The sequence below is a fragment of the Motacilla alba genome, chromosome 19 (assembly GCF_015832195.1).
Source record: "Motacilla alba alba isolate MOTALB_02 chromosome 19, Motacilla_alba_V1.0_pri, whole genome shotgun sequence".
Lineage (NCBI taxonomy): Eukaryota > Metazoa > Chordata > Aves > Passeriformes > Motacillidae > Motacilla > Motacilla alba.
In genome coordinates, this window is record NC_052034.1 from 1,001,669 (window position 1) to 1,014,834 (window position 13,166).

At 52.9% G+C, this 13,166-nt stretch overlaps 1 protein-coding gene across 23 annotated transcripts in view; it reads left to right on the plus strand.

Moving 5' to 3' along the window:
- Positions 1-13,166, plus strand: part of MSI2 (musashi RNA binding protein 2) — a 204,749-nt gene that overhangs the window by 152,304 nt on the left and 39,279 nt on the right. For all 23 annotated transcript variants that reach the window (XR_005259447.1, XR_005259448.1, XR_005259443.1 and 20 more), the window contains 3 exons: positions 1,585-1,667; positions 7,071-7,185; positions 12,975-13,049. Coding sequence is in view for 17 of the 23 variants with exons in the window: in XM_038158229.1 (XP_038014157.1) it covers positions 1,585-1,667; positions 7,071-7,185; positions 12,975-13,049 (273 nt within the window). In the remaining 6 variants the exon portion in view is untranslated. The remainder of the gene's footprint in view (positions 1-1,584; positions 1,668-7,070; positions 7,186-12,974; positions 13,050-13,166) is intronic.

Below are 13,166 nucleotides of genomic sequence, written 5' to 3' on the forward strand. Positions count from 1 at the left end.
CGTATTAGGGCTAATCTCCTAAATTCCCTCTCCCCTCCATCCTGGCACCGAGACCTAACACGAGTTGAAAGAGGAATCCTCAACTGCAGCACTCGCTAATGAGCTGCTAATGATGAAGATGTTGCTTTTGCTCTAACAATTAATGACTTGTAGCCCCAGCCCGGCCATCTCACCCCCTGGTCCGGCCACGCTTTGCTCCCAGCTCTGGGATGCCTGGGATGCCACATTCAGGCAGTTAACCACAAAAATTCTACGTTTGACTGCAGGTCTGTTTAAGGTAGATTTAAATGGAGTAATTTAGAAGGCAAATGAAAGACGTGAGTTATGGAAAAAAATTCAAGCTGCTGCCTGCTCTAGGTGCGAAGCGGAGCAGTGTGGTGAGCCTGGTGTGCTGTGGGATGCCTTGGAGGAGGGCTGGAAACCATCCCTGGGGATCCTTCCCCCAGTAGGAGGGTCTGAAATGGAATTGGGAGCATTCCCCACGGCTGCAGGTGCTCTGCCCTGCCAGAAGAGCTGCTCAGCTCACCTGGAAATGCCCTTTCCTCTTCAGCCAGAGGCAGTGCTTCACCAGCGCACAGTCCAGCAGCTTCCAGTCTGGGGATGGAGTTATCCTCTTCTTAGAGTCTTCAGGTTTCATTAGCATAATTAGTGTCGATGTTAACTCATCGAGCCTTCCCCAGCACACGAACTGGGGTTTTTTTTTCATTAGCCCGAGGTTTTTTGTTAAGGCAGGAGCAGGCAGCGGGGTGGGCTCCAGCTGCCTTCAGTGCACCCCAGCAGAGCAGGCAGCAGGCATCAAACAGCCCGAGCCAGCCCCAATCCTCGGCCCTTTGAACAGCACCGGGGAAGAGAGGAACGATTAGATCAGAGGCCGGAATGTAATGGGCTCCTGGAGGCCTCAGGATGTCCTGGTGAGGCGTTAGAGGAAGTAATTCAGGAAGAAAGGGACAAATAACCACCTCCGGAGCGGGGCTGACCCGGCAGCGGAGCACACGTAACACACAGTGCTGCTCTGTGCGTGGGAGGCTTTGGGGTTTTTCTCCCTGCCACGGGTAAATGAGGAATCATCTTCTGTCTTCCCAGGATTTTATGGTTTTTTGGGTCGTGTAATGAGTCAGCTCTAATGGAGAAGTCCCGTGGAATTAAACAAGAGATGAAATCAATATGGTTCCATAGAAATATAATTGGGTTTTGTAGAGATTGCTCTTAAAAACCTATAAGGTGTAAAAGAAAATACGGCCCTATTGTAGTTTCCGAGCCATCATGTAACTGGGGTGTAACTATCCATTAAATTCTGCAGGATGGATCAAAAAATCCATAAGGAGGTTTTAATTCTCCATTAAATCCTATGGAAGAGCTGGAACAGAACCATATTAATTTTCCCTGAGACAATGCTTCTTCCCTCCATTAGGCTGCAATCAGCTCAGGAACAGCTCCATAGGCAGCAGGTGTAGCCACACATGTGTGTTGTTATGGAAGTTTTCCAGAGTCCCAGTGGCTAAATAATGCTTTATGAAAATGAAATTGTTACTCTTAACTAATGTTTTCCTTACCCCCTCCCCTTTTTGTATCTTTATTAAATAGGATTTGGCTTCGTAACTTTTGAAAATGAAGACGTGGTGGAAAAAGTCTGTGAAATTCACTTCCACGAAATCAATAATAAAATGGTGAGTGTTGGTGCTCCCTTGTGTCGCTGGCAGGGAGCTCTGAGCCCCATCCCTGCCGCGTGCCCTGCCCAGGGCTGCAGGGACACCCCTCTGGAGGGTGGTGGCCCTGCTGCAGGGCTGGGGGTCAGGGGGCTGAGCCTGGAGCACTGCCCCAGCCCCTGCAGTGTCCCCAGGGCCCAGGAGCTGCCCCAGGGCAGCGTTTGGAGTGAGAAGCCAGGGGGCTAGAGGAGGGTGTGAGTTCAGCCCCTGGAGCAGAGAGCCCAGCTGAAGTTCCTCCTCAATGACAGGCAGGTCCCAGGTTGTGGGTTGCCCTGAGCCAGATGAAAAGGGGCATTTGTATTTCAATTGCTGCAGTAACTTTGATATTTTCGGCTAAAATATTCTTTTTCCCTTTGTCAAAACATCCTTTTCTTCTCAAATGTGTATTCAGATATGCATTGTATATCGGTCTGATATGTGTTCACAGACTTTAAATTTAATAATAGAGCTTTTAGTGTGGATAAGATCAAAGCAATCTCCTTGGCATATGCTGGAGGCCTGATTCAATATTTGACTTGCTAATTTTTCCCAGGGCACTGAAATAATATTCCTCATATTGTTGCTCCCTGCAATATGCATCTGAAATAAAAGTGAGGGTCCCCTTGGCCAAGTGTGGGTGGGGTGGTGGGCAGGGCTGGGGCAGTGCCCCTGGTCCTGGGGCGAGTCTCTTGCTCCACTTCACATGGATGCTGTGGACTCTGTCCTGCTGCCCCCAGCCCCTCCTGCACTGGGGTCTCCTGCCTGTCCCCACCTCTGGGCTGGGGGGAGGCTCATTCCCTCTGTACCATTTCTAAATGCTGTTAATGTGCCTTAAAACAAAGGAACAGAACAAACCCCAACCACCCCCACGCAACAGAGCCAGTGACAAGTTAGAAACAACCTAGAAACACTCGGGATGTAACTTCAGGGACTGTCAGGTGGGAGGGAGAGCTCCCCTCCAGGATTTTCCTCCCTGTGCAGGAGGGCACACTCCATAGGTGTAGTTAGTCCCCACAACAGGCTTTTCTCTGGAGCAGGGCTCAGGATTGCCCTGGGGGGAGCAGCAGGTGCTGCTGTGCCCCAGGCAGGGACAGTGTTTGTGCTTCATCCCTGCACCCGTGGGCTGGAAAAGCCTCACCTGGCTCTTGGCATCTCCTGGGAAGGGAGGGACAGTGAGAGCTCTTGGGAGGATTCCTTCCCGGGTGGGAGGCTGCCCAGGAGGGGAGCAGGGAGCGTGGAGGATGGGACAGGCTGACATCACTCCAGGAACATCAGAAACAGCAAGAGAAACAGTTTTGAGTGTTGGTGTTTGCTGTTGGGTAATTAAAATATCCCTTCTCACTCCTGTGCCCGCTCAGTGCCCCCTCCAGGTGCCACCATCTCCAGTGCTCCTGTCATGTCACTCCTTGAGCACTGATTTTGAAAGCAGCCCACGAGCAGGGGACGAGACGTGATCCTGTCTGGGGACTGAGTCACGGCCCTGCTGCTGTGTGTGCAGCTGAGTGCCAGCCCTGCGGGGCCCAGAGCTGTGTGTGCGTGTGGCAGGAGCTGGGGCTGGCACTCAGCTGGCCTGGCGTGACGCACGGCGGCCTGGGGACACTGCTGGGGTCGTGTCACGCTGGGATCGTGTCCCCCTGTGTCCCTGAGCCGTGGAGGGGACCGGCTCTCGCAGCCCCAGCCCGAGGCCATGGGGTTTGCAGTGGCTTGGTGAGCTGGGACACCCTGTCCTCATCCCTGCCCATGTCCCTGTCCCATCCCTGCCTGTATCCCTGTCCTCATCCCTGCCCATGTCCCTGTCCTCTCCCTGCCTGTGTCCCTGTCCCCTCCCTGCCTGTTTCCCTGTCCCCATTCCTGTCCCCATCCCTGTCCCCATCCCTGCCCACATCCCTGCCCGTGTCCCTGTCCCATCTCTGTCCCCATCCCTGTCCCCATCCCTGTCCCTATCCCTGCCCATGTCCCTGTCCCATCCCTGCCCGTGTCCCTGTCCCATCCCTGCCCATGTCCCTGTCCCCATTCCTGTCCCCATCCCTGTCCCCATCCCTGCCCGTGTCCCTGTCCCATCCCTGCCCACGTCCCTGTCCCCATTCCTGTCCCCATCCCTGCCCACGTCCCTGTCCCCATGCCTGTCCCCGTGCCCGGGTGGCTCAGCTGGGCCATGCACAGCTCCATGGGCCGGGGCTGGCCCCGAGCTCGCTCCTCCTCCTCCTCCTCCTCCTCCTCCTCCTCCTCCTCCTCCTCGTCCTCCTCCCCTGGCTCGTGTCCCCAGAGGCAGGGCCAGGCAGAGGGCAGCGGGGCGGCTGCTCCCCAGCCTATTTCCAGCCCCAGCCTCCCTGCCAGGCTATTTTTAGCTCATCCATTCTGCTTCTGTTGCCATCCATAAAGCTTAGAATGTCAAATGTAATATTAAACGAGCAGTAGGACAGTGAAAAGAAAATGCCAGCGAGGTATTTAATAAATGGGAGTTGGAATTTACGTGGGAGGCCAGAGATGCTCCAAACATTGCAGGGGGACAATAAACCCAAACGAGCTGTCCTCAGACTGTTGTTCCTTTGACAGGAGCAGGCTGCTCTGCAAAGAGACACCTGTTTTTCTAAGGAAAAGTAAAAGTAGCTGGAAAAGAAATGTGATGGATAATTACTTTCCCTTAGATCCCACTGTGGTGGAGTCATGCACATCCTGGGTACCGCGCTGGGGACAGGGGTGGAGAGCTGAGCCTGGAGTCCAGTCTCATGTCAGGCTCTCGAGCAGCTGACTGAAATGCTGGGCTCTTCTAGACCAGGCTGTGACACTGCCCAGCACCTGTGGCTCCTCTCCCTCTCAGGGTGGGATTTTGCAGGTTCTGTGGGCCTTGGGCACTTCCAGGGATGGGGCAGCCACAGCTTCCCTGGGCACCCTGTGCCAGGGCCTGTTCCAGACCCTTTAATTCCAGGCCCCAGCCATTGATCAGCAGTGTGGTAGATCAGCAGACCCACAACTCAGTGCATTTTTTAAAATAAGCTGAAAGCCTCTCTGCTGCTGCCTGCTGTGGCTGGCCGTGGTGTGAGTGACACGTTGTCCCCAAGGTGCTCGGAGCCCCCCAGGCTGGAATCACACGTGGCTGGCACAACAAAGTCTCCTTGTCTTGGGGTGGCTCAATGGGGGCTTGTGCGTTGTGGATATTCTGCTTTCCTCAAAACAGCCCTGGTTTCCCTGGAAAGCTGTTAGCCAGGGGTTTGTGAGACATCCTGGGCTGAGGGCTGACAGCCTGTTTTGTTGTGCTGGGTACAAGAGGCTTTTCACTCCCCAGCTCAGCCCTCCTGGCTTCCCGTGGCTGAGACTGCTCTGCTTGACCCAGGAGTACTCCAGTGCAAGGTTAATTCTCCAAACTAGACTAAACAAAAATAGTGAATTTTAGTTTCCCTGCCTTTTTTTTTTTCTTTTCTTTTTTTATTTTTTTAGCCTTAGAGTTAAGCCTTTCTTTGTTGGGCTGCTGAAAGTGCAGCACATCCTCATACGAGGAGGTGGAAAAAATCTGGAAATTATTAAGATGCCCAGAAACTCTGAATTGAAAGTTTGAGTGAGGTCCAGATGTGTGTACAAAGACCCTTATCAGGCACTCTCAGGGGCAATTCGGTATGGAGCTGAGCCCTGGCTCATAAATCCATATACATTTCCTCTTGGAGAAGCCCCATTGCATGTCCTGTCACATGTGTGAATCCCTCCAGGGTTTCCCCCTTGAGGTACCTGTGGCTTTGGAGTGGTTCTGGCCATCTCAATCCCCTTCCCTGTAAGGACAGGGCTGGGTTCTGGCACAAGAGCAGCCAGGGTCCTTTCCTTGCTGCTTGTGCTGTTGATGAGGAGGCACCATGCAGGCCCCCAGTGTATCCGTGCTGTGGTGCTTCTCTCCTGTTCCCACACTGCCCCAGTTTGCTGATGGGATGGTGCATGGGCAGCTTCCCAGAGCACCTCTTGGTGTGGCACTGGTGCCTGGCAGTGTGACAGTCCCCTGGGGATGAGCTGGCAGGGCTGGGGTCAGGCAGTGTCCCTCCCAGGACAGCAGAGCAGGGCCGTGCTCCAGTCCTGCACCCCACATCATCCCTCCCATGGAGAGAGAGTCTCTCTGGATAACAGAATCTTCTTGCCCTCCGCATGGGGTATATTTGTTTACAGAGGCTTAGGAATTATTTTTCTTTCCTACTGATGACTTTTGCTTCCCCTTTAATCCCATTAAAGCCCCTCTGCAGCTCAGTGCCATCCCTTTGTACCCCCGTGTGCTGTGGGTATCAGAAGTGGTGCCAGGCTCTCAGAGAGCAGCAGTGGGCTGGGTTATGGTTGCAAAAGCCAATTACCAGGTTCTTGTTTCTAACGGTGCTAATCCAAACTTCATTTCCCTGTTAATTGTCCATCCATCCAGGCTGGATGGGTTTTATCATCCTGACTGTGCAGCACCAGTGGCCCTGAGGTGTAACCAGTGCTGCCACGGCACTGGGAGCAGTGGCCCTCCCAAAAGATGTGGCTGTGAAATGAAGCAGCATGACACACTTCTGGTGCTCCCCCCGTCGTCTGGCTGGGCAAACTGGGGAAACTCCTGTTAGCTGCCACTCTGGTTAAAAATCAGAACAATAAAGTTAGAGGCACAAAGCCCAAAGCTGTGGATTCAGCCTGCAGCCCCTGCAGTGCTGGGCTGCACATCCTCCTCCCCGGGAGTGGGTTGGGGTAGCTCCAGTTAGCCCCAAACCAGCTGACTGGGGCAGCTGTAGCACCAGGGCCAAGGAGAGCCTGCTGGGGGCTGAGGTGACAGTGCCTGAGCAAGAAAGCATGGAGAAGTGCTGAATTTCTCCTTTTTCCTGGGAGAAGGAGGCTGGCTGGGGGCCCTGGATGCCCCCCTGGCAGCAGGGCTGGGCTGCTGTCTCTCAGGGCACGTGGTTCCAGTGGCATTGACCAGGAGTAACTGAAAGTGAAAGAATGCAGATCCTTTATTAATAGGGTTTACAGAAATTTTCTGCCGGGTAGAAATATTGATTCTTTATTCCTATTTTAAAAGGAGCTTTTTGTAATGATCACTGGGAGTCGTTGCCTGTTATCGATTGCAGCGGAGCCGTGCTGGAGCCCTCCCTCCATTCATCCCGCTCCCACTAGTGCTGGGTTCCCTTTCAGGAGCACAGAACTTCTTAAATCAGCACTTCTGTCATCTTTGGGGGCTGCGGTGGGTGGTTGAAGAGACACACACGTTTGCTCTTTCCAGTCTGGTTACGCTATTCTGGAAGTTCACCTTTGAGCGGGAGGAGGTGTGGGGGAGGCAGGTGCTAAAAATAAACCTCCCCCCCCCTTAAGTAGATCAGTTCTGCATTTGACATTTACATGGAATTCATTTGCATCTCATTTGTACGTGTTTCTGCTCAATAGGTAGAATGTAAGAAAGCACAACCTAAAGAAGTGATGTTTCCACCAGGGACGAGAGGAAGGGCACGTGGGCTGCCGTACACCATGGACGCCTTCATGCTAGGGATGGGAATGTTGGGTAAGTGCCACAGCCCCCACTCTCAGCTCCCCTGTCTCCTCACTTCCAGCCCTGAGGCCACAGGGGTGAGCAAATCCCCGCACCTGTGTGGGTGCCAGGCTGAAACTTCAGCAGGGGTGGAGTGAAGAAAATAATCCTGTCTGTGGTAAATGATTAACTCCCCCCCCCCCCCCCCCCCAGCCTGGAATATAAAAAATTTGCATTTAAATGGATGTTTTAAATAGCCTGTTTTACTCTTACTCGCAAAAATAGAATGATGAAAGATGCAGTGTGTTCATTCTGACTAAAAATGATCTCTCCCCTTTTTTAGAGGAATTGAGTCACACATTATTCCCCTTCTTTTAAAGGTAGCTTTGACAGTTCAGCACAGATAATTGAAAATCTTGCTGGTTCTTAAATGGCACGGATGGAGGGAGTGGGGGGATGCGTAACAGGACAGGTCGCAACAATAATTACAAGTTTCAAGGAGATGGAATGGTATTTTAGTCCTGAGTATTGTGTCCAGAAAATACTAATTAAATGGGATAAATGATATTTAATGGCGAATTCCTATTTGTGCACGAGGTCTATTTAGTTATAATTGGTTCTCATTTGTTTCTGCCTAGATAATTCTTTCTAAATAATGTGACAACCCCAGATCCTCTGTTCTCGGCCAAAATGCTGCTAATCCATTGCCAGTGTTTTGGTTTTTTTTGTGAAACACCATATATTTTAAACTTTCTGCTCTCTTTGTATCCCTGGGCTTCCCCTCAGTTGTCACCTGCTGTGTCCATGAAGCATGTGGGAATGGGAGGGCGGTCTGGAGATGTCCAGGCAGCAGTGAGCCTTTCCCAGGCCAGTGTCCCCTTCAGGAAGCTTTGACTTTCCTATCCAGGGTTTAGATGATCCCAGAAACCGAGCACAAAGCCCAGCCTTGGGTTCTGGGCTGCCCTGGGCTCTGCTGAGCGGATTCAGGGGCTGGCTGAGATGCTGGAGGGCCCCAGAGCCCCTGGGGTGGGTGTCAGGTCAGAGGAGCCAGTTCCTGCAAGGATCAGGCTGTTACACGGAGGTGTCTGACACCAGGCTCTGCTTGATTTGATAGGAAGAGCTTGCTGCCACGTTTGCTTTATCTCAGAATTAATAGTGCTGCTGTTGGTGTGGCTGGAGTGATCCATTTCTGGGCTGTGTAATCAGGTTATTGCAGCTGATCATCTGTTCTGCTGTCCCCACGCTCCGCCGCCACCCTGCCCCACAGTGTTTGGAAATCACATTTTATGCTTTAAATATTTATCTTGCTCTAGTCAGTCCGTGATTTCGTTACCTGGGTGTTCCCAGCGTGCCTGAACCGAGGTACTTGATTTCTGCTCTTCCACCTGAGCTGCCCTGGGTCGGGGTGCTGGAGGTGGGTGTGGAGGGAGGTCTGAGTGCCACTGTGCTGGCCTGTCCTGCTAGCTGCAGGAGGAGAGAGTGCAGCTCACCCTGGGAAGCCACAAACACCCGTGGCATCATCCTCCACCATGTGGCCTCAGCCCTTTCCCTTGCAGCTGGGCACAGAGGGAATGGAGCTGGATCCACCCCAGTGTCCTGAAGGGAGAGTTCAGCCCCCGGGTGCAGCGTGAGTCCGTTCCCACTGGGGCTGTCTCTCTGGAAAAGGATCATCTCAAGCTGTGGGAATTAAGGGAAGCAGCCCTCAGTGAGTGGAACTGCACAGAGGGAGAGCTGGGGCACCTGTTGGAGCTGCTCAGGGGGGTCACCCTGGCCAGTGCAGCTCCAGCCAGTCCTGCACTGCTCTCCCTGCATTTCAGACTGGGGGGACTGGCTGAGCATTGGTGATTGATCCATGGTGAGGGCCAGATGCTTCATTATCCACTCGAGCTGCTTTTTCATCTTCCAAGTTCCTGCTTGCTGCCGTGGCACCGCGTTAAATAATGAAGTGCTAAACAAGGAGACTGCAGCACGGGAGAGCAGAGCTGCTGCACGGCCCTCAGAAAGCCCCGGGTTCAAAGGCTGCAGGGCCCATTCCTGCAGGAAGAGGGGCATAATTAACCCATCAAATGATCAGACACAGAGTTCCATCGCTGCTGCTGCTGCTGCTGTTCTGTGGGGACTCCCGAGGCCAGGTCAGGTCTGCCCCGTGTCTTCTGTTCCGTGCCCAGCTGGACTGGACCAGAGCAAGTGGGGCTGCTCTGGAAGGGTTTTTATACCTGTTTCCAGAAATCCTTGCTCAAGGTCACCTTCTCCAGCTGCTGTTCCCGGGCAGAGGAGGGAATCAGAGGAACGAACGCACGAGACAACCCCAAGGAAGGAGCGGGGAGCGACTCCCTCCAAAGCTATTAAGGAAGTTGGTCTTTTTCATTAATCACAGCCTCCCCAAGGAGCCTGCAGCAGCCAGGGTCTAAAGGTGCGCAGGCAGCCGCTTCTGTGATGATTTGGTTGATTGGAGCAAAATTAAAGCGTTCTGAAAGGATTTTTTGACTGGGAGAGTGGGGGTGGGCTGAGCCTTGTGCCAGGACGGCTGCTGGGCTGTCTGGGGCTCGGGCTGCTGCTGGGACACGCTGGCCTCAGGGAGAGCAGGGGCTCTAATGAGCCCTTCTGCACAAAGAGTGGAGCACAGTCAGTCCCACTCCCCTCCCTGTCAGCCCAGCCAGCACGAGGAGCTGCTCCCCAGCCCCTTGGATGCTCAGGAACAGGCCCTGTGTGCCCTGTGTGGCTGAGTGGGAGCAGTTTGGTGACCAAGGAACTCTCTCTGTGCCTGGAGCCTCACACTGGCACCTGGCCCCGGGGTGCAGACCAGGAGCTGTCACCCAAGGGCGTGTGGGTGTCACAGCACTGCCCCAAAGCTTTCTGTGCTCTGTTCAGGCCTGTGCCTGGAAACTTGTGAAGAAGAGAGCGACACAGGAGCAGCATTAAGAGGAGGTGGTTTTTGTCCCCCCTCTCATCTGTAGCTGCTCTCTGTGTCTGGGACACTGCAGTGACCACAATGGTGACACGCAGCTCTGGAGGTGACCCTGTGCTGCCTGCCTTGAGCTGGGGCTGGCAGCACTCATTTCTCCTGGTGATGGGCATCATCCTGGTGTTTAATGTTAAAATCGGGCTCCTTGTAGCTTGCAAACCCCTCTGGAGATGGAAGCACTCGGCCCCCAAGCTCACAGCCCGGAGCTGGAGCCGTGTGTGGTGGGAGCACGGATTTGGGAAGGTCTCTGGCAGGGCTCTGTGTTCCTGCTCACACTCAGTCTGGGTGGGCTGAGCTCATGCCTTAGAGAAGCTTGTGCCCTTCAAAGAAAGTCATTCCCTTTTCCACCAGACACTGTTCAATGGAGTAGCAGCTGCAATTCAGAGCAACATTTGGAGACAACAGCTCCCTTGCATTTTCTGAACTAATTTTGCTCGGGTCCCCTGGCTCCTGCGTGCTCAGCGTTGCCACATATTGACCATGAGCTTTTGTCCACCCCATTAGCAAACTTTAAAATGAAAAGACTTTTCCACAGCCTGGAGAGGAGCTGGGTGGAAGCAGTGTATGGAAGTGGTTTGGCTGCTGGTTTGAGCTCTGCTTCCGTGGACAGGACAGTCTTGCTTTGAAGGAGGTAATCCAGACAAAACTTGGATTTTTGGTTTACTTACAAGGGATTGGTCACTCCCCAGGACTACCAAGGCAAATCAGCTTCTCGTGCCCAGTGCAGGATGAGGATGGCCCCTAATGGGAGTGTTGGGTAGGTCAGCATGGCCTTCATTTGGCCTGATGCAGCAGCCATGTAGGTGTGGTGTTAAACACCATTGATATTCAGCCAGGCAATGTCCCCACGAGGATCAGCCTTCGAGTCGTTAGAGCAGAGCTGGGCACTGCAGCAGTAAATGAAGAGGAAAATTGAAGTAATGTTGTATTATAAATTTATGATTTCATCTGTCTGACTTTGAGAGCGCCGAGTGCTGGCAGTGCCAGCAGAGCCCCCGGGCAGCTTGGCTGCTGCTGGGGCTGCCAGGCACAGCCAGGTTTGGCCAGGGACAGCAGGGCTGCCCTGGGGTCAGAGCCAGGACCATTCCAGGGCAGGCAGCAGAGGGGGTGGCATCCAAAGCACCGCGGGCACCGTCCCCCTCCGTGCTGCTCTGGCTCCACAGGTACCACACCTGCAGAGCTCAGGTGCTGCCCAGCCTGTCAGCCCCTGTGCCCTGACAGTTGTGAGCTGGCAGATCTGCTTCAGCCCTGTCTGAGACAGAGCAAACGGAATTGCTCCTCTTGGCAAGGAGAGAGGGGCTGCAGGGCGATTTTTCAGCGGTGTTAATGGCGCTGCTTACTTAGCAAACAATCCATTTATCAATAGTGTTGCTAAAAAAAAAAAAAAGGAAAAAAGGTTTGTAAAGCTTAACTCTGAAAGATCTGACTCAATGACAGAGGTGATTAATTTGTGAGGGAGCCCAGCCGTTGGGCTGTGGAGGCAGGGCTCAGCAGCGTGCGCGCTGTCCGGGGTCGCGGGGCTGCCTTGGCCTGGCACTGCCCGATGCCACTGTCACAATTCACCCCAGCATTGTTATCTCCCAGCCTTACATTATGATTTATAGTCCACTGCACGTATGTATAAATCTGATCAGAAATGGAGGGGCTTGCTGCAGCAGGGAAGCAGCTGAGTGATGGATGGGTGTGTTACAGGATGAATGAAAGCAGGCTAGGAGCCCCCCAGAAGAGCCACGGGGCTGCTGAGCTCCAGCCCCGCTGCTGCCAAGATTCCCACTGACTTCAGACAGCAGGAGAGAGCTTCTCCTGGTGGATTCTTGGTTTGGAGAGCCTGGGCTGATGCTGAGGCTCCTTCTGTAGTGTTCAGTCACTGGAATTGTGCGGGGTGGTGCCTGTTTTTGAGAACCTGAGGGAGGAAATGTTGAGGATCGACGTGAGGTTAGAATTTTAGGAAATCCCCTGAGTGTACAGGACACCTCGGGACACTGGCCATCCAGGTCAGAGCACATAGCCTCTGTGGGACCAGAGAGTGGCTGCGGGGAAGTTAAAACAGGGGGTGGCACAGTGTGTGACCCCGGGGCTGCTGCCAGCCCACCCGTGGCCAGGGATCAGTGGGACATCCAGCACATTCATTCACACGCAGGAGAGTGAAGCCAGCAGAGTTGCCACTTTGTGCCTTCGCTGAGGTGTTTTTATTCAGGAAATGCTCTCAAGTGAGCCTTTCTCCTAATAAACCTCCCAGAGCTGCCCGAGGTCGGCTGCTCTGCCTCAGAAGGGGCCTTCAGAAGCACCTCGGGCAGCTTCCTTCTACTTTCCTGAAAAATTAAAAGCTCTTTGACTCCCTGGCTCTTGCTGCTGCTGCCTCCAACCCTTTGATGTGTTAACTGTTGTCCTTCACACTCCCGGGATAAAGAATTACTACTACCTTAATCTCCAACTGTCAATAGCTCTGAAGCAAAGTACATTCATTGTAAGCTCTCCAAATGTCAGAGCAAACCCGTGTTATGTGTTTAGCCTTAGCATTTGGCATTTACTCTTCCAGCTAACAAGTATGCACAGTCCTTGGGCTCCAGACACCAAAGTGCATGTTAATTACCAGAGTGACAGGGCTCCTGCTCGGAGCTGGGCCAGCTCGAGATGTTTCTATTCAGGATAATGATGAAACCTCTCTGCAGCTTGGCATGAGCAGAATAAATCTGATTTTTTCATACCCTCTGTAAAATTAGGTCTCACCCATCCTTCTTGTCATTGTGCATTGTGTTAAAAAACAAACAAACAAAAAAAACCTTAAAAAAACCCCCTTCATTAATCCTCAAACTTCTCTCTCTCTTTTTATTTTTTTTACATTTCTGTGGTCAAGGTTACCCGAATTTTGTTGCGACATATGGCCGAGGATATCCTGGATTTGCCCCAAGTTACAGTTATCAGTTCCCAGGTACGTACATTTCATTTACAGATATGCTTTATTTCCCCTCTTTCCTTCTTTTTTTTTTTTTTTGTTGTCTTTTTGGGTTTTTTTCCTTTTTTTTTAAGTCTGTAGCTGCAAGCTGAG